At 37.6% G+C, this 20,813-nt stretch overlaps 1 protein-coding gene across 1 annotated transcript in view; it reads left to right on the top strand.

Annotated features, from left to right (window-relative positions):
* Positions 1-6,336: 6,336 nt before the first annotated feature.
* PSMB2 (proteasome 20S subunit beta 2) overlaps positions 6,337-20,813 on the top strand; it is a 33,586-nt gene continuing 19,109 nt past the window's right edge. The window contains exons 1-3 of the mRNA XM_031962129.1: positions 6,337-6,574; positions 11,587-11,709; positions 14,499-14,569. Of these exons, the coding sequence (XP_031817989.1) occupies positions 6,484-6,574; positions 11,587-11,709; positions 14,499-14,569 (285 nt within the window). The 5' untranslated portion in view covers positions 6,337-6,483. The remainder of the gene's footprint in view (positions 6,575-11,586; positions 11,710-14,498; positions 14,570-20,813) is intronic.

Genomic DNA, 20,813 nt, shown 5'->3' with positions numbered 1-20,813 from the left:
TAATTGTGTGACCTTAAATATGTCATTTTACTTTTCTGAACCTCAGGTTCTTCATCTATAAAATTATCTTATTATTACTGGATGACAGAACCAAGATTCAAAATCATCTAAATGATCAAAGACTCAATAAACATTTATTAAGTACTATCTTTGTGAGAGGCACTGTGCTAAGTGCTGGCTATATAAAGAAAGTTCCTGCCTTCAAGGAGTTTATTATCTGTTGGAGGAGATATCATGCACAAATATCAACATTCTAGGGTTGTGCTAGTAAATGTTTAACAACTGATTCCCCAAAGAAAATACAGGCATATTTTAAAGTTTAATCTATATTATTAACTTTTTCCTTAAATTTCTTAATTCTAAACAAAGCAATAAATGAATTCTCCTTTTGCTATTTCCAAGGGAGAAATAGAAACACCGAAAATTTAATAATAGGTTTAGTGAGTAGTTTTGAACTGATTTCAGAAAACTTCTATAGCATACATAAATGCTTATGTGTGTGTGTGTATATATATATATATATATATACACATATATATACATACACATATAGGCACTGGGAATACTTGACCCAATTCCTACATGCATTGGGAAGTAAGTTCAGTTAGTGATCAAGCATTTATTAATGCCTCCTATGTACCAGGCATTGTCCTAAGAGATACAAAGAAAAATAAAGGACAGTGCAAATTTTCAAGGAGCTCACAGACTATAGGGGAGGCAACATGCAAACAACTACGTTCAAACTATAGACAAGATAGATTGGAAATAATCTCAGGGAGAAGACATTAAAACTAAGGAAGGCTTAGATCAGTCAGTTCAGAAGATCAGGCAGAAATATTTGTAACTTTTTTTCTTATATCTTCCCAGTAAATAGTCCTTTGTAAAAATTAAAATTAATACTAATTGGTTTAATTAAATTGAGGTGTTAACCACTGATGCTTAGGGGAGGTGGGGAAAACACAAAAATGGGGGATTTAAGCCAATAGTATATAGAAGTATATCTGACCCTTCAGGGATAGTCCATGGACCCTGATGGAAAGGTAGAATAGTCTTTGTTCTTAGAGAGTGAGTCTGGAATCTAGCTACACATTGATTATTCTGTTTTAATTAATTTTTTTTTATTTGTCATTTTACATGATTTGGCATAGTGTTGTATTGGTGAAGGCTCTTGTTGGGTTTTTTGAATGGCTAATAGTGTAAACAGTACTTTGAACCTGGGTAGCCATAAAAAGGACACTATATAAAAAGGAGAAAACCCTTTTAACAATTAGAGCAATACGCAATTAAATAGACTATTTCAGGGAGTAGTAGCTTGCTTTTCACTAGACATCTTCACTAGGAAGTTAGATGACCTGCTGAAGTATTCCATTCAATCCTGGAAGCCATATTTAGGAGGGACATTGGCATACCATATAGAAACTAGAAGGGTAAGAGATCTTCAAATGCATGCTATTTATCCTTTTCCAAGAAAGAAAGCAATATCCCAAACTATTGGATAGTCTCAAATTGTATGGCAACTCTTTTTTCTGTTCTTATTCTTAGACTAGTGAACTTTGTTGGGGGCGGGGGGAGGGAATCAAGAAATAGTATTGATCTCATTTACTACAAATTCTTGGTACTCAGCCATTCTGCCCTACCACTATCAATTCCCTATCTTATCTCCCGTAGTCACTGCTCTGAATTTTTTCTTCCCTTTTAAAATTCTCAGGTATATTCACATCTCTCTCCTAGCACAGGAGCACAGTGTCCACTTTGTGGACAAGATATAGGCCCATTAAGCAAAGATCTCTTAGTTCTGTTCCTCCTTTGTTCACTTTTTTTTAATCATTATCATCCACTTCCTTTGGCTAAGAAGAGAAATATCATTTCTAATAATCATAAAATAATCATTTTCTTTATAATTTTGATCCTATTCTTTCTTACCCAGAAGCAGCTTGTGGTACAGTGGATAGTGTGCTGAGCCTAGAGACAGGAAGACAGTTTAAATTCAGATTCAGATGCTTACTAGTTAATCTCTGTCACAGTTTCCTCTGAGGAGAATAATAATAGCACCCACCTTACTAAGTTGTGACGATCAAGTGAGATATTTGTAAAAGCACATAGCACAATGTGTGGCACATAATATGTATTGTATAAATGCGTATTTCCTCTCTTAAACTCCAAACTCATGTCCAGGATCTTGCTTCACTGTCATCCCTCTAGCTGATGAATCCTCATCACTCGTTCCTTCTAATCCAACTATAAAAGGCTCATGTATCAACCATCTTTTTCTAAAAGTTTTCTTTGAAATTGGAAACTGAATGGATGCCCATTAGCTGAAGAATGGCTGAATGAGTTATGGTATATGAATGTTCTGGAATATTATTGTTGTATAAGAAACTACCAGCAGGATAATTTCAAAGAGGCCTGAAGAGACTTACATGAACTGATGCTTAGTTAACTGAGCAGAACCAGAAGATCATTGTACAATGCAACAATACTGTATGATGATCAATTCTGATGGACGTGGCTCTCCTCAACAATGAGATGACTGAGGCCAGTTCCAATGATCTTGTGATGAAGAGAGCCATCTACACCCAGAGAGAGGATTGTGGGAACTGAGTTTGGGTCACAGCATAGTATTTTCACTCTTTTTGTTGTTTGCTTGCATTTTGTTTTCTTTCCCTATTTTTTCTTTTTGATCTGATTTTTCTTGTGCAACATGATGTTTATGGAAATGTCTAAAAGAATTGCACATGTTTAACATATATTGGATTACTTGCCATCTAGAGGAAAGGGTAGGGAAAGGGAGGGGAAAAAATTTGTAAAGCAAAGTTTTACAGTAGTGAATACTGAAAATTATCCATGTATATATTTTGAAAGTAAAAAGTTTTAATTTTTAAAAAGTTCTCTGATCATTTTACTCCTACCATGTAGTTCTTGTCTTGTCTTCCCTCTACTATCTTGAAAAATTTGTCTACATATGACACTTCCACTTCATGACTATACTCATTAACCCTTAGCAATCTGGCATTTGCCCCTATCACGCCACTATAACTTTTCTTTCCAAGGTCATGGATCTGGATCAATCAATTAATCCATAAGCATTTATCAAGAACCTGCTACATGTCAGGCACTGTTCTGGGTGTTAGTGATATATACACAAAGAATGAAACAATTCCTATTTTCAAGTTTATAATCTCATGAGGGAGACAAAAAGTACATATGTACATATAGATAGAAACATTGTAAAAAAAATAAATAAGAGTAGTTTGAGAAGTGGGGCCCTAGCAATTGGAGATATTGGAAAATGTTCATATAGAAAATGGTACTTGAAGAAAGAGAGGGATTCTTTGAGTGAAGTGCTTTCTATGCAAGAGGATTGCCAGTGCCTTCCTAATCATCAAATTCAATTACTTTCCTTTTTTTTTTTCATTCCTCATCCTTTTGACATTGCTTTTGACATTGTTGGCCACTCCTTCCTACTGAATACTCCTTGGCTTCAAAGAGAGCTCGTGGTATTTTTCCTGCTTGTCTCCTTTAATTCCATTTCACAAGAATTTATTAAGTGCATATTATGTGCCAAGTACTATGCTAGGTCCTGGAGATAGAAAGAAAAAAATAAAAATGGTCTTGTCTTCAAGGAGTTTAGGTTTGAGGTTTAATATGTACACAGAAAATTAGGTAAAAATAAATATAAAGTAATTGGGGAGGGAGGCATAGAGAGGGAAGGAAAAGAGAGAGAGACAAAGGCAGAGACAGAGATAGAGCTGAGAATAGGACAGTAATTGCAGGGGAGAGAAAAATTGGGAAAAGGAGAGGGAGAGAAAGATAGAGACAGAGAGACAAAGACAGTGAGACAGAGACAGACAGAGACAGATGGGTGGAAGAAAAAGAGGAAAGAGGAAGGAGGAGAGAGGACATATAAAGAGAGGGAGAGGGAGACAGAGGAGAGAGACAAAGAGAAACAGAAAGACAAAGACAGAGAGAAAGAAAGGAGATAAAAAGAGAGAATGTGGGAGGAGAAGGAAAGAGAGGGAGAGGGGGATAGGGGAAAGAGACAGAGACAGATACACATGGACAGAGGGGGGGGGGGGGGGGAGACTGACAGAGACAGAGAGACAGAGATAAAGAGAGATAGACACAGAGAGACAGAGAGACAGAAACAGAGATAGAGAGCATACATTAACAATGAAAGGGATGGGGAGAAGTCTCATAAGATAGTGGTACTTGAGCTGAGTGTCAAAGAGAACCATCCTCCAGGAAGCAGAAAGATGAGGGGAAAAAGCCTTTCTGGCATGGGACACAGGCTGTGTAAATAAAGGCATTGTCTCTTCATTTTTTTCCTGACCACTTAATCTGGGGAACACCCAAGGGGATGTCTTTGGCCCTCTTCCCTTCTCTCTGCTTTTCTTTTTTCTATTCCCAGAGCTTCAACTGCCATCTCTATGCAAATGACCCCCATGCCTGCCTGATCTCCTTTTGAGCCCCAAAACCTACTACTCCACTAACAGGCATCTCCACTTGAATGTCCACTGGCACCACAAACCCTGTATGCCTCAAACAAAGCTCATTATTTTCCCCATTCAAACTGCTCTTCCTTCTGACTTCTCTCAGTGGCACCCTTCCACCTTCCTTCACCTGTTCACCCATGCTTAAAATTTCGTGGTTATCTTCGACCCTTCCCTTGCCTTTACCTTTCCTATCTAATCAGTTAACTCTTGTGAATCCCACTTCCACAACATGTTTTATTTCTCTGTATCAGGGGATTGACCAGGGATACTGATCAATTGAATCCTTTCCCCTTCTCATCCATGTGATGAAATGATAGACTGACAGGGCTGACCACATTCTCTGGCTATCCACTGGAGGGCCGTGCCCTTGGCTGGGATAACACAGCACCTTCTGATTGGTTCTTACGACCCCAGGTAGTTGTGTCAAAGGTAATTGGCAGCTGAGTCAGGAATGTACTCAGGTGTCTATAAGATGTGTGGAAAGGACTGTGCCTGCTTTGAGGCCTTCCATTTAGGGTTCTACCAACCTGTTCTCTCTCTGTTGGAATAGCAGCCAAGAGGAGGACTTTTCTCTCCCCATTTACCCAGCAGGAATGGCATCTTCCTTTAGAAAAGCCCAGGATACTGATGCTAGCCCAAGCAAATCTGAGATGAGACCCCAAATCCCTGGTGCTGTTTTCCCTGACAAAGGTCAGTGATCAGCAACCTCAGGAAACTGGCATTTCCATGTTTGGTGACTACCACAAAAACCTGAGAGTTCCCGAGGTGGGAGCTAGCTGCTCTGGGAGACTTCCCCAACTTCCCCCACTCAGAGAACATGACCAGCATCCAGACCATTCCGCAGCAGGACTAAGGAAAGCCATAGCCTGTCTGGAGATCTGTCCCTTGGGAGTGTAAGCCTGCTATTTATTCTACAATCCCACGATGCTGTCTTTATCCTTTGAGGGGAATGCAAAAGCAATAGGCCATTTGAGATGTTTTTTTCTGTGTTAACGCTCAGCTGTGTTTTGTGTCTTGAGCAGTTCCTGTGGTAAAGGCAGCATGCCTGATAACCACCGATTACCTTTTTGTGGGCGATTTCTTTTCTTTTCTTTTTATTTAATAGCCTTTTATTTACAGGTTATATGTATGGGTCACTTTACAGCATTGACAATTGCCTAATTGTGGGTGATATTTATCACCCACAATACCACAAGATGCTAGACATGAAGGATACCTAAGCCTTATGGTAGATTTCCAGGGAATGGAGCTATATTGAGCCAGAAAGAGGAGGAAGCTTGGAAGATACTCTTGGCATCCCATTTCTGATGAATCTGGGTGTCTGTAATCCTGGAGCCTCTCCTCTTGGAGTGGCAGGGGGAGTCCTGCTCCTATCCCACCCACCCAAAATGGGTCCCCTTTACTATTAATTTTGATAGCTACAACAGTCTTCCAGGCTCAGCCTCCTCTAGTTCATCCTTCACAGACTTATTTTCTTCATGTATGAGTGCTACTAATCTGATTAAAAACCTCCATTGGTTCCTTCTTGCCTCCCTAAAGTTCCAGTTCCTTCACAGCACATTTTAGCTCCATTACAATTAGCCATCACCCTCCTTTCCTAGGGAGAGCAAGGGATAGAATGGGAAAAAGAAAAGAGAAAAGAGGAGGGTTCTCAATGTTTTACACACAGGGCACTTAAACAGGTGACTGACCTGGAGAAGCACAATCGGGAAGGAGGAGCGCGGAAAAGAGGCGGGACCAAGGCAGGTTAAGCCCCGCCCCCGTTCTTCCCGCGGGGCGGATGCGGGCTTTTGCCCAACCTTCCTGTCCCCGGGCCAAGCCGGCGCTGGCTGCAGGCACTTCTCGCGAGGTCTCGTGATGTCATCCGAGTGCGACGGCGGCGGGTCGGCGCGTCCTCCTCTTCAGCCTGCGCGGTGCTGTCTCACCGGTGAGCCGGCGGTGGGAAGGAACCAGAGGCAGGCCCGGCCCGAGCTGAGTCCCGCCGTCCGCCATGGAGTACCTTATCGGCATACAGGGGCCCGACTACATCTTGGTGGCCTCGGACCGCGTGGCCGCCAGCAACATCGTCCAGATGAAGGACGGTGAGTGAGGCCGCGCCCAGCCCGGCCGAAGGGGGCAAGGCAGGAGGGGAAGGCCCAGGCGCGCTCCCGCTGCAGTGCTCCCGGGGGCGCGGACCCTGCCGCCCTCTCCCCGTCGGGAGTCTGGGCCGTGCCGTTGTGAGCCTGACTTCCCGGCCACTTCCGCTCTCGTCCGTTCCCCTGTCCCCTGCCTGGGGCACGCAGCGAGGGGGCGGTGGGACGTCCCTCCGAGTCTGAAGTCAGAAGACCTGGATTCGAATCCTGGCCCCGATACTTTGTGTGTCCTTTCCCCCCTAGGTTTCCTTGTCTGTTCAATGAGGGCATTGAACTCCCTTCCTAAATCTACGTGCTTTGCTGAAGTCACATTCTTGTTGCAAGACGCAGCTCTTTGTTACTGGATCTTGGATGTTGGGAAGGGTGACGAATCTAACAGAATTACTATTATTAATAAAATAAAAACACGTTTCTGGGGCTTTTTCTTCACTGGCCTGTGCAGCACTTCCAATCTTGTATTTCAGGTATCCGGATCACAAAAGGGAAATGACACCCCAAGTCACAGTGATCTTGTGTGAAAGTACAGGCTTTGGAACCTAGAATCCCTACATCCGGCCCCCCACTTCTTTCCACTCAGCCAGTATTTATTAGTTGCTATTATTACATATGTTTTTACATGTGTTGTTTACAAGTACTGTGCTGAGCTATGGGAATGCAAAAGGGACAATTCTTTCTCCCCCACTTCTCCATCACCCTATTATCTCTTTAAAGACCGCTGAGGAGAGGAATTGGGGCAGGACCTGTGATTTCAGTGGTATAGGAACTCCGGGGTGAACAAACCCCTTCTTCCAATGCAGGAGGACACCTTTTTTTTTTTTTTTTTTTTTTTTTTTTTTTTTGGCAACTTGCCTATAGCTCCAAGAGTCACTCAGGCACTATATGTGGGAGATAGGATTTGAATTCCAGACTACCAGACTGTCCACTACAATCTTGATAGGTTGACTCTACTTATTTGTTTTTGAGTTCACATAAAGTGGTCATAGTAGTGTAACTTAAATTGTAATGATCCTATTATTAAAGAAAGTAATGGCAAGATTTTCAACCATAAAGGTAGGCAAGTGAATGGGTTATTTCCAGACTAATTTTTTTAAGTGATTTATTATAGATACATTATCATTTAAAAGATGACTTGGTAAATGCTGCTAATTTTAAATGGCAAGGGATGCTGCATTCAGAAGAATAGATTTAAGAGGTAGAAGGACTCTAAGGGAGTTACTTTCATTCCTTTTTAACACATGAAGAAACTAAGACCCAAGGAAGTGAAGGAACTGCTCAGGACCATGCTGCTGGTAACTGGCAAGACTGAGATTTGTTTGACTGCATTTCCTCTAACTCCAGATGCAGCTTTTTTGTGAAGAATGAATAAAATGAATCTTCACTTTCTTGAAGCCCTGTAAGGGCTTTTTTTTTTTTCCATCACACAGGAAGTTGGAATAAGATCTCTAGGGCTTTTTAGGAACGTGTTATTGTTTAATGAAATAGGGCTGGTGTATTAATGGATATTTCCTTAAGATATCTGTAAAATGATGAAAATAAAAATGCTTCCTATTTTGGGGAATTTTTCTCCTGGAGAGTATATTCCCTTCTATCCCCCAGAGATATCACTGTCTTAAATCTTTGTACTGTAGAAACAAGTCCTTTGTGTCAAACACATGATTTGAGAATGAAATAAGATATAGTTAGGATCATAGATTTAGAGCTAGAAGGGGTTTCAGAGGCCATCTAGTCCAATTCCTTCCATTTTATAATGAAACTGGGACCTAGAAGTGTTAAGCCTGCCTGAAATACCTGTTGTTGTTTTTTTACCTTAGAACAATATTCCTTTTTTGAGAAAAATTGTATTCGTAAACTGGACCCAAAACTTTAGGAAAGATCATATGCACAATATCCACTAGTATTTTGCACACAACTGGTACTCAGTATCATAATTGTGATAACGAAAAGGGAAAAGACATTAATATGTCACATTTTACTTTTTTCACTATCCTTTCACCCAAGTAAAGACAAAAAAGGAGAAAGCCCACAATGGTTCACTTGCTTCTCTCCCCCTCTACCACTTTGAGTTCCAATCTGGCCTTTACCTTTTAAGAGGTATGCTGACAAGTTGAAGTACTTCAGAGGGAACAGACTGGGATAGTGAGCGATGTAAAAGCTAGGTAATCTGAGGAACTGGGGATGAAAGGAACCGGAAGAAGAAAAGTTTGGGGATGACATGACATGTCTTCAAATATCAAGACTTGTGTATATTAAAAAATGAATTTTTAATACTTATTGATTTCTCCAAAATAGAATAAGGCTGCCTCAGAAAGTGGTTACATTGGAAGTATTCAAGCAGAGGCTAACCAACCCTCATGGATATTTGAGATAGGATTCCTACTGTAGTGAGTAAGAGTTTGGATTAGAAGATTATTAATATCCCTTGGTTCTGTAACTCAAAAAGGAAACCTTATTTCTTTTTTGTTAAAATCATAGTAAGGAATCAGGTGGAAGTCAACAGGTAATTAGAGAATGTGTGTGGAGAGAAGAATGGTTATAAAAACCTTCAAGAAGTTAACCAACTAGCAACTTTCTTCCTTTAATGAAGCAAGACTTCAATTTCAATGAACTGATAATCAGAGTATTTACTTGAGGGGAAAGCATTTTGGAAAAGGTAAAATGTGCTATGTTAATGTAAGATATGACATTCCCTTGTTCTGTCATAATAATGGTACTGATTTAATACCAACTATGCTTGTTAGAGGAAAGATTTTGGGCTGGATCTTAAAGGATGTGTAGGGAAAAAAAAAAATCATATTTATAGCCTTCCTCCATTTTCCCCTACTATTTTTCCAGTCCTAAATTTGTAAGAATATGAACTTTGAGGCCTTGTATGTTTTCCCAACTAGAATATTTTAATTACTTTTTTGTCAAGTAAGCTAAAGTGCTGAAAAATGGAGCCTGGGGTTTGCTTTTACTTGCCATCTTAGTTCGGTCAAGCTATTCCTTTAGGTGTCAGTATCATCTGCTGTATCGACAGTTGTTTTCAATGTATAAATTCTTTATAATTTTCAAAAGATGACTGATTTCCTAAAGTGAAGGAAGCCTAATTGCTTGTTCGAAGTCCTGTACCATGCTTTTATTACCTTAACATGTATACTATAATACTATCTTTCATCTATTGAGTAGTCTGTGGAAATGCTTAAAAATTGCCCTGATTATTGCAGCCTTAGTTGCTTTTTTAATTTTCTGAATTCCTATAAAACTGAGAGCCTGTATATACTCTACACTGTGTTGTAATAACATAGGTGCCTTAGATTATATACATATATAAGATTACAGTTTGTAACCATTTATATGTGGTGGGAAAGTCACTTGTAAATCTTTGATTCTATGGTCCTTTGAGAGATAATGTGTAGTAAATAAAGAGCTGGCCTCAGATTTAGGAAGCATAGCAGGATTCAAGTTTAGCTTCTCACATGTCTCTTAGTGTTTCAGGCAACTCTCTAGGACTAGTATAGTTTCAGAGCAGTTCCTGATGATCTATATAACTTTAGAGAGGCAGTTGTCTCATGGATAATTCTTTGTACCAATGTCTTCCTTTCCTCTTCCCTCTCTCCCTCCTTTACTAGCTCTATTTTATATTTCAAGGTGAGGTGCCAGTGAAGTTATTTGCCCAAGGACACATAGCTAGGTGAGGCAGAGCCTGAACTAAAGTCTATTGCAGGCTATATATAGCCCTTTGAGATATATATAAGTCATGGAAGGGTTTTATATTTTTGTGTCTCCTATGGTATGGTCCCCTTATATAGTTCTGGGCACACTCTAGGTATCCAACAAATAACTTTTTACTTGTTTAAGTTAGTTTCACAGTGAAAAATAGCATTCTTGGAACTCTAACTTTTTTTATAATAAATGTTATAACAAAAAATGTTAAACTTGTTTGCAAGTTGACAGCCTCCTTCAGCCTATGTAACAAATATAGTTGAGGTTTTCCTTTCTTTTCGGTCCATACAGATAAGACCTTGAGGCCACATATTTGGTAATTTTATATTTATATCTTGTGTGTTTCCCTCTAGCCCTACCTAGCAGTTTCAACTCTGAAATTTTAAAAACTGTTTCAAACAGCAGCATTATGCTTTCTAAATCCTATTAAAGGATTGGGGCATTTCAGAAGCTTTCAAACATGTAACATGTCTTCCAGGGAAGATTATTCAGCAGTATTTGAAAAATTGAAAGTGAAAGTGAGAGTTGGATAGGGAGGTTATGTTTTACTGGAGCCCCAGCTTGAATATGAGGAGTTATGTTCCTTAGGCATTAATGGCTGCATAAATGTTGATTTCTCTCCAATCTGAACAAGAATCTGGCATATCCAGATAAGATTCAAATATTTGAATTTTTTTTTTGAAAGTAGGTATATAATTAATGTTGTTTCTCTTTTGTCTCTGCTTTGAGGGTGATACTAGTTAACAGTTTTTATAGTGATTTGTATTTTCAGTTGATTTCTCTACAAATTTCCATCAGTAGTTACTTTTTTAAAGGCCATTTTCTTTTGATGTATTCTTAATTTAACTGTGGTAACACCATTCTCTCTGCACCTTCAGATTTTGTCCCTTTCTTATCTCCTCAAAACTAAAACTTGATTTGGTCTCTTGAAGAAATTTTCAAGACCTTGGTTATCATGAGCCAAAGGATTGCTTTCACACTTTTGGCCTGATTCCTACACTTCCCTCAATGATTTGAGTCCTGAATATATAAAAGTATTTCTGATTAGATTTGGTGCAATCTGGAAATTCTGTGTAATTTCCTGTGGCAAATGATATTAATGAAGTGTGTTTATTCCTGATGGCGTGCCATGAAGGATGATGAAAGTGCTGCCTGACATTGTAGAATATTATCTATTTTTAAAAATCTGTTTTCGCTTAATCTAGCATTTATTAGACTTGTACATGACTTGTGGTGATGACTGTTTATTTTCTGAACAGATCATGACAAGATGTTTAAGATGAGTGAAAAGATCTTACTTCTGTGTGTTGGAGAGGCTGGAGACACTGTGCAGTTTGCTGAATACATTCAGAAAAATGTACAGCTCTACAAGATGCGCAATGGTAGGTAATTCTCAGGGTAAGATGTCGGTGCCCTGGCTTTTCCTATTCAAGAGTGAGGAAGTTGAGTCTTGGGTGGAGGTTAAAGGTGAAATCTGGGCTGGTTCACTTGAATTTTTCATCAACACCTGATATTTATAAGACTTATAAGCTATTTATAAAATTGCATAAGTTTACATTATTTTATTGCTGCTTCTTAATACTGAAGTTCTTGATTGAATTGAAATAAGAATGGATTTTTAAAAATCAGTTACTAATAGGGACTTTTGAGAGACTTTCGTTGAAATTACTTAATTTAACTGTTTATATTGCTATATGCAGTGTTATGTTTGATTTTAATAAAAAGAACAATGGTCATCAAGAAGTACTGCCCCTTTAACACAGCTAGTCTGTCTCTCTTACATCAAATTCTAAGAAACCAGGCCTCATAGTCAGGGTATGAATAACCAGTGATAAGATGAAACCTCTTTCAGGCCTAAAAAATGATGAGATTAGACCCAGCAAACACAACAAGGTGATATGAGGCCAGAATCTAACAAACAGATGTGTTAGTATTTTTGACTTGATGTGTTTAGTAATTTTTAATGCTATTTTATGAAGTTAGCTAAATTTTATGTAAGAAAGAAAATTAGAGTCTGCAGTGTAACAAAGTTTGCAGTTCAAAATTATGTAAGACAGATAATATTGATAGAAAAATGACAAGAACTCAGAGGCACTGATATTTTCAAGGCCAGCTTTCAAGCACAAAGTACTTTGTAGGGGCATTGCAGTAGGGAAAACTTTTCTGTTCCTTGAATAATTCACAGCATAACAGCAATGTCAAGATAAGAAGAATTGGAAAGGAATTTAATTTATATATGAAAGCATCTGTTAATTCTTTATTTAAAAAAAAAGTATTTATTCAGGAAGATGCAATAAAATAACTTTCTGAGCCGCAGGGATTAATATACATGAAGCTCATATGCTCAGGTGAATTGAAGAATGATCTTCTTTTGTTTATTACAGTGCTTGGCACAAATTAGGCATTTAATAAATGCTTGTTGAATTGTGGGTGGGTGAGGGGAGATAATTTTCTTTTTTTGTATAGGTGTATAGTATCTGTAACAATATTTTTCTTTCCTGTTCTAATTATGGAACATTTTTAGTCTAGTAGCCTCTGTTTTTAAATTATTAGAAAATTATTTTTAAAATTTTCTTTTGTATATTTTAGCATTCTCCAGACAATGGCTTTTGTTTAAAATCTTATTTTTTTCTAAAAGTAACTCATTTCTAGAGATCTCAATATCCTATTTTCCTTTAATTGATTCTTTCATACTTTTCAAATTGCCTCTTGAAATTTCTTGTTCATCTTATATTAATATGTTTTTCTCTCATTTCTTAAGTGAATGAAATTGCATAGTACAGAACACTATTACACTGGTGATTTTAAACTAGTTTGTGGATTTGACACTTTTACAAATAAATTCATATTATTTTTACTGTGGCTGCAGACTTCACTGTTCTTCTCATTCCCACAAGGGGAAGAGGCAAGAAAGTCCATCTCCACTGTTACTCCTAGAAAAATAATTCGAAGTCCATGGTGCCCTCCCCAGAATGAATTGGTGACCTCATCTTGATAAACAAAAGACAATGTTTCTTTCGTGTTTATCTGGTCTGACTTTCTTTGTAGCAACCTTAGAAAAGTGTGAGCTGGATGACAGTACGGTTAAATAGATTGGTAGCTAGTTAAATATATCAAGAGAGTGTTTAATTATTACTGTAAACCTAGGAGATCTGTATTTGAGTTTTATAGCACTCTTGTTTTTGTCCCTTCTTCCTTCTTGTTCGTCATTTTTATCAGTAGTTTGGAAAAAGGCATAGACTTCCTTATCAAATATGGGAGAGAACAAATTAACAAAAGAAAAATCCAAAAAATTCTCATAAGACTGGAATAATGTATTCCTGTACATAATAGGAATATATGTAAAATCTTGCATTTCAATTTTTAAAATTCAATTATACAAGTAAAATGGTGGGGAGGGGGAGAAAGCATTGGGATTTTAGTTGACTGACAGTTCACTATAACTGGTACAACTCCGCAAAAAAAAAAAATGATTCAGTCTTAGACTGTTTAATAGAAATAGAAAAGTATCCAGGAAAGGAAAGTACCGCAGCATACTATGTTCTGTTAAGACCTTAGCAATAATATTGTGTTCTATTCTGTGCCCTGTTAGAATTTAAGCTAACATAATCATACCTTATTTTATATCTATCTCTTCTAGTGGTTGAATAAGATACTATTTGCCACTGTTTTAATACTCAAAACCATTTTATTTATGTATATGAAATAGCTAAAAGAATGTAATAAAGAGAGCACTTGAGATATGATGGGATTGCAAGAAAGATTACCTCTTTTAGGGCTGTTATATAGAGAAAGGATTAGATTTTGTGTAGTTTAATCAGATAGAATACAGAAAGTAGGAAGACCAGGTTTCAGGAAGGCAAATTGTGGTTAGATGTAAGAATTGCATTTCTAATAGAACTGTCCTAATCACTACTTTATGATTATGAGAATGGGTTCTCATCACAGTGGGTTTTTAGAGTTAATGATCATCTGTCAGGGATGACATAGAGAAGCTTCCTGCTTGGAAAGTTAGACAAAATGGCCATTAAAGTCCTCTCATAACTTTTTAATATGCAGTTCTGTATTTTGAATGTTAAACATAGGAAAGTGTGAAATTTGAGTGAACTTAACCATTTAACTTTGACAAGTCTGATTTTTTTTTTTGGGGGGGGGGGTTCTCTTGCACCAGGTTATGAATTGTCTCCCACAGCAGCAGCTAACTTCACACGTCGAAATCTGGCTGACTACCTCCGGAGTCGGGTAAGAAATACAGAGAGGTAGAGCTGAATGTTAGGGGGAGGGCATTTCTTTACTCTTTGCAACTTTCTTGCTAAACATAAAGAGTCTTTTTATATTGCTTCACCTTTATGCAGCTCTTCCTCTTGGCACAAGTTTGGTGTTTCTTTAGATTTATTCTGTAAAATACAAATTTCCTGGGTGAAATCTGGAAAATACCCCACATGATGCATCTAGTTGGTAACTTTAAGCAAAATACACCTTTACTTGAACTTGATTGAGATTTTTTTTTGCTTTATTTTTGAAATTTTTAGTAATTTACTTGTATCTGTCATAAAACTAAAGTCTCTACAGTATAGGTGAGCTATCTTTAAATACTATAAATAATCCAAGTTTTCATTCTTCCAGACTTAGAAGCAAGTAGCAATTCCTTTCACCAATGTTGAAACTCTTAGATTAATCTGAATTTTTCTGTGACCTTCACCATCTGAAACTGGCTGTGCTCCAATGAGTTTTAGCCATGTCATGGTTTAGTTTGTCTTCCACTTTTCAAAGTATATTGTTAATTTTTGAACACTTGAAGATTATGTATGACCACCTTATATAGAATATTGCCGAAAAAACATGTGATTGCTATAATGTGTATTTTCCCTCCTTTAAGGGACCATATATAACTGAATCTTTACCATATGACTTTACTTCCCAATGCTTGTTTTTTCATCTGTAAAGTCAAGAAAACTTACTAACCTAACCATGGAGGAGTGCTAAAAAGAGAGAGATTGTAAAGTTTCCCATTCATATGGCTTTTACAAAAAAGCATTTTCCTTAATTTAATGTAGGCAGCATCCTTTTGAAGCCAGTGGAAACAATAAAGGAGAAAACAAAATGGCAGTAGGACTTGCCCAAGATCCTTGGCAAGTCTGAAACAAACCTGAGATGTCCACAAACAAGGTCCTCAACCACAAGTATGGGTGGGGATGGGGTGGCTTTCAGTCAGTGCTCTCTTTGACTCTTTTTATATCGTTTTATCTTTTAACTCATAAAAGCCAGGCATTTTCACCTGTACTTCAGAAGTCTTGGTAATGAAGTGTTTTCTTATGTCTAAAACAGATTGTGTGGTTTGGTTTCAATTTCAATATTATGTGCCACATGAACTCGTATTATGCAGCTACTTAAATTACCTATCGCAGTTATAAAAACAAATTGGACAGGTGCTTTGTAGGCAAGTCTGAGGAGATGATATTGCAGCTCTTCAGAATCATTTATTTTGTTCCTCATAACACATAACACTTCTTTCTGTAATCCTCTTGAGAAATGGAACTTCTTTTTCGCTAAGTGTTTGCTTGAATACCAGGTGAGTTCTATACATGAATGGAAACTAAAATTTTCAGTCATGGGTTTCTACATTAGAAAGGGAAATAGGAGAATTAGAAGGAAATATTTTGACTTAATTGAAAAGCCAATAACATTTCCTCTTTCACTTTCATAATTGGAAAATAGTGCAAATTGCAGCCATCCAGAATTTCTTTGTGATATTTAGCAAAATGTAAGATGTGACTTGCTTTGTAAAATATTTGACTTATCAGGCAAATTCCAAATTCTACCTTTAGGCACAATAAACATTTTGTTGTAAATACTCGGGTATTAATAAGTGAATTAAGCTCCTTTTAAAATCGAGATAAGACTGGCTGTGATCATGCAAATACAGTGGATCCATTTAATCTTCTAGCAGTTGAGATGTTTGATGTACTTAGCTGAAGAATGTCCTTTGTAGACAGTGACTTGGAGCTTTAGTATAGGGGTGGGGGAGGGAGAGAAACCAGTGGATAAATTTTCTTTTGGTAACTATCAGCAGGGAGTTTTTACAGGTACCAAATCTCTATGTAAATAAATGCATTCTGTAATCACTGGTCATTATAGCTAAATTGATTATATAGTTAATTACTGGCATGAGGGATTTGATATTTTGAGTCAACTTTTTAACATTTTTATTGAATATTTAAAAGATTTTGACCCCTGGAGGCCCTATGATTGAAGATGGGGTGGTATGGACTAATGAATGCTATTAAAATACCAATATGTGCTTAACTTTAGACGATTCTGTGAAAAAGAGGGGACTCAGGGAAATGTGATGTATGGCCTTGAAAGAGAGATATTTGATCTAGAGAAAGAGGAAAGATGACATATAAATGAAAAAACAAAAACAAAAAAAAGAGCTAGGGAACCAAAAATGAGATCCTTTGGGTTTGTTTTTAAAAGACAAAATGCAAGTGCTCTTTCCTTTATTTAATAAACTTATAAATGTAATTGTGTTGTTTACATGTTATGAAATTGTTACATAATGTTAAATTTGTGTAATTATTAAACATTTTTATGTACTTTGCTTCTGTGGTAGCAAGTTCCCTCAAAGTGAGGAAGTGAAAGAATTTCAAAGGCTTATTTTCAAAGCCTTTAGACTTGAATGTGTCTTGAGCTGGAAGGGGACAATGAATTATGTGGGACAGGTATTAATTATCAATTAATTAATTGGAAGATTGGCTTGTAGAAGAGAAATTAGGCTTGTCTATAGAATCAATGTTTTGGCACTGCAGAAAGGCAGATGTAAGCTGCATGGTTAGAGAAAGTTCTTAACAATCAGAAGTATCCAGCAGTGGAATAGAATGGGCTGCCTTGAGAGCTGAGCTTTTCACACACAAGGTGGTTGGCTGCTCTTTGGGTCTCTTAGAGAGGATTCTTATCCAGATATGATAAGATTAGATGACCTCTGAGATCCTTTCCTCTCTGGAGATGCTTTGCTTTTGCCTCTTTTCATTCTCCCTATTGATGCTAAATTATCCATCGCTAAACACCTGCTCAGCTCTTTAACATGATTGATTTTTTTTTTAGAATCACTTCTTAATGCCTTTTGTAAGTAATATACAGAAAAGAAGAAAAGCTCATAAGCATGTTTTGATTTTTCCATTATTGGGGCAGCTAGGTAGTATAATGGGTAGAAAACTGGCCCCCAAATCAGGAGGACTTGAGTTCAAATGTGACCTCAGACACTTAACATTTGTTAGCTGTGTGACCCTGGGCAAGTCACTTAACCCCAATTGCCTCAGCTCCCCAAAAATACTTTAGGTTAAATTATTTTTCCATTATTTTTTTATGATGATAGTAAATTTCCATTTCTTATTTAAAATGAGTGATATGACACATTTAGGGTAGCTCATCTGAATTCCCTCAAGATATTTCTAAAGAATCTTTTTCCCTTTTACACATAGGGAGATTGAAGTATAAATCAGCAAAATTCTTGAAGTAAAATAGAATTATTGACAAAGTTTGATAGCAAACGGTATTTGATGGATCCTATTTAAATTGTCCTATATCCCCTGTTCCCTGTTAGAAGTAATAATGGCAAGTACATCACAGTGCCTTTTTAGAAATCTCTTGATTGCCAGAGGTGTTGTGATTTCTCGAAGAGCCATGCTGTCTGACTGTAATATGATAAAGTATAAATGATGACTATGGGGAAAAATTAGGGAAATCTCAACCTCATTTACAAATCTTATACCAAACCAGTAAATAGTCCTATAATTCTTTGAAAGTTGAAAAAATAGTCATGAGATATTCAAGAAAAGGCTACAGATTGTGTCTGTTTTGGGTTTAGATTTGCCCTGGTGATGTTAATTTGTCATGTGATCTCTAGTCCTAAAAGAGCCATGTGACTCTTGCCTTGGCTGTTTTTAAGATTTAGGCTCTGGATTGGCCACTGGAGCAGTTGTGCCATCCTCATTACTTCTGTGGTTTTCACAAAAGATTCATCTGTTGGTTGCTCAAGAGATTGTTTGTTGGTATCAGTGAAGTCTTGTGACCTTGTGAACAGATGGTACAGGTGAAAGAAACCTTGACTTTACATGTCCTGTCCCCTCACCACCAGCAGCCATTTGTTACATGTGATTAAAAACATCACTAACGAGAGTAATTGAAAATGCTTTTTGGCAAATACAGTTAGCAGGATGTGACATGACGCAGTACTGCCTTCTTCCTCTACGTGCCATCTCCCTTGAGGCCTGATCCTCTGTGCTCACCCCCATCTCCCCCATGCCCAGGCTTGCCTTCCAGCTCACCTGCTCCAGATGGGCAGCACAGTAGGGAGGACACTGGCAAAGGCAGATGTGTTTATTTACCGGAGACAAAACTCTGTGCTGTTGCAGATGGCAGTGCCTGGGAGCAAATGGCAGCCTTTGACACCACTTCTCCCGCCACCTAGCCAGGGTATCTTGGCTGTCAAAATTAGCTCACTCTCAGTGGCAGAAAGAGAAAAAAACTGGATGTGTTTTCTTAAAAGCCCTGAATGAGCATGCTTCTTTTGACCTCCTGACCACCCTCTACAGCAGTTTCTCTAATTACTTCTTTCTTGGCCTAATAGTAGTTTCTTAAGTTAACATGACTTTGTTAGGCCATCTATGCCTCCTGTTTCTTTTTTAAATAGGAAGTATTGTCAATAGTAACATCCTAGTGGAATTACAGAATCACAAGCTTACATTATAAACATATGTTAGATAAAAGCTTATTTTGTCAACTTGAAAAGCTCTCTGAAGAATATATGTGGGGACCCAGGTCCTTTCCCCATAGGAAACCTCTTAGGTTTGGGAGCAGCTTATGTTAACCCCACTGGAGATACCACTGATGTTTTTAGCGTCTAATTTTATTATCCAGCTATATGGGGACAGATGTGTATTGAATTAGAGATGACTTAATGTGACAGCATTTTGCACTTATACAGTGTTTTTTTTTTCTCCTGGGGAAATGAGGTTTTGGACAGTGACCTTTTAAAATACATATTGCTTTTTCTGTCTTTGTAACTTGACCAGTCCTGTACAGAAGGCTGTTGTTTTGACACAGTAATACAGTGACTTAAATGACTTATCTTTGAAAGCTGCTGGCTTATCTAGGAGTCTCCCACCCTCCTCCTTTTTCTTTAATGTGATGTTTTTCCCAACCCTTAGTGCTGATAGATAGTTAAGAGTTTGCAGGTGTAAAGTCCTCCCTCCTTCTCTTCCCTATTCCCCTCCAGGGAGTTATATGTGAGAAGGTGTTGCTTTCTCACTCTTAGAGCATGTATATGCTACCCAGTTGAATGCCTACTGAGAGCAGAGAACCCCTGGTTCTTGATTGAGTAGAATTATCCCACTGGAAGGTTGAAATTATGTTGCCCTATAATGTCACCTTGCTACTAAAACCCTTCCTATCTTCAAAGAGAGAGAAAGAGCTTTTTCTTATTAGCTGATAGCTGACAGCTTTACCTATGCTTCCTACTGAAAGCTGTGCCTTTAGAAGAAAAAAAGTTGATTTTGGGGTGGTTTGTTTTGGTTTATTTTTATTTTTTAATAAGCTGTATGAAGATGGTATGTGTCCTGAAGCAGCAGAGGGTGTTGGTATAATCTAATAAGAGAATTATATTGCTTTGCAGACATTTGTCATTGTAAGTTGTAGCATGTTTTCATCTTGAGGATGTACATTTGAATTAGGAGAATGGCAGCTAGTCTAAAAAAAAAAAAACCAAGGAAAGAGTCTTCCTTGTCTGATCCTTATTTTGCTTTTAGTACTGATCACAATATGACTACCACTCAATCAGCAATCTGTGATTGATTGACACTGTTAGCTGTATGTTGAACTAAACATCTTGCATCAATAGACTGAGATGGCTCCAGTATTTACATGAGTATTCATGGCCAGTTAAGCTGTGAAAATGGATTGTGTTTAATATATTAAACCAGATCTCCTGGGAAGGATAAGATAGCACGATGCCTCTGAGTTTCATGTAGATTATTTGTTTTTCATTATCCAAATAGAAATTGTCCATTTCTGTCTGCCATGTTGCTTTACATTCATTTGGCACAAGTTGGTGTCATTCAGCAGGTGCACCTGATGTCCTAATCACTTTCCACAGTAATGTCAACTACATTTTTGGCTCATGTAGATGAGTCAGCATTAAGGTAACATCCTGAGTTCATAGTTATGCATGTTCCTGCTTAACATTCATTGTTTGCTAGCCCTTCCTTCTGTTGTACAGTTCTGTCACAAAGCATGGAGTCTGGCTGTAAAATTGAGAATTGGTGCATAAAAAGTGTAGATGGGTACATTTTCCTCATAAGTTAATATTTAATGGACAAAAAAAAATCAAAATGGCTCTTTTACAAACATCTCATTTGTTTTTGCCATTGGATACACAGCAATTTTATTTTCATGTCATTTGCTGAGTTTAAATCAGTATTTTTGATTA

The sequence above is a fragment of the Sarcophilus harrisii genome, chromosome 3 (assembly GCF_902635505.1).
Source record: "Sarcophilus harrisii chromosome 3, mSarHar1.11, whole genome shotgun sequence".
NCBI classification, from domain to species: Eukaryota; Metazoa; Chordata; class Mammalia; order Dasyuromorphia; family Dasyuridae; genus Sarcophilus; species Sarcophilus harrisii.
Note: the sequence above shows the minus strand (reverse complement) of the source record. Positions and strands in the feature narration are given on the sequence as shown.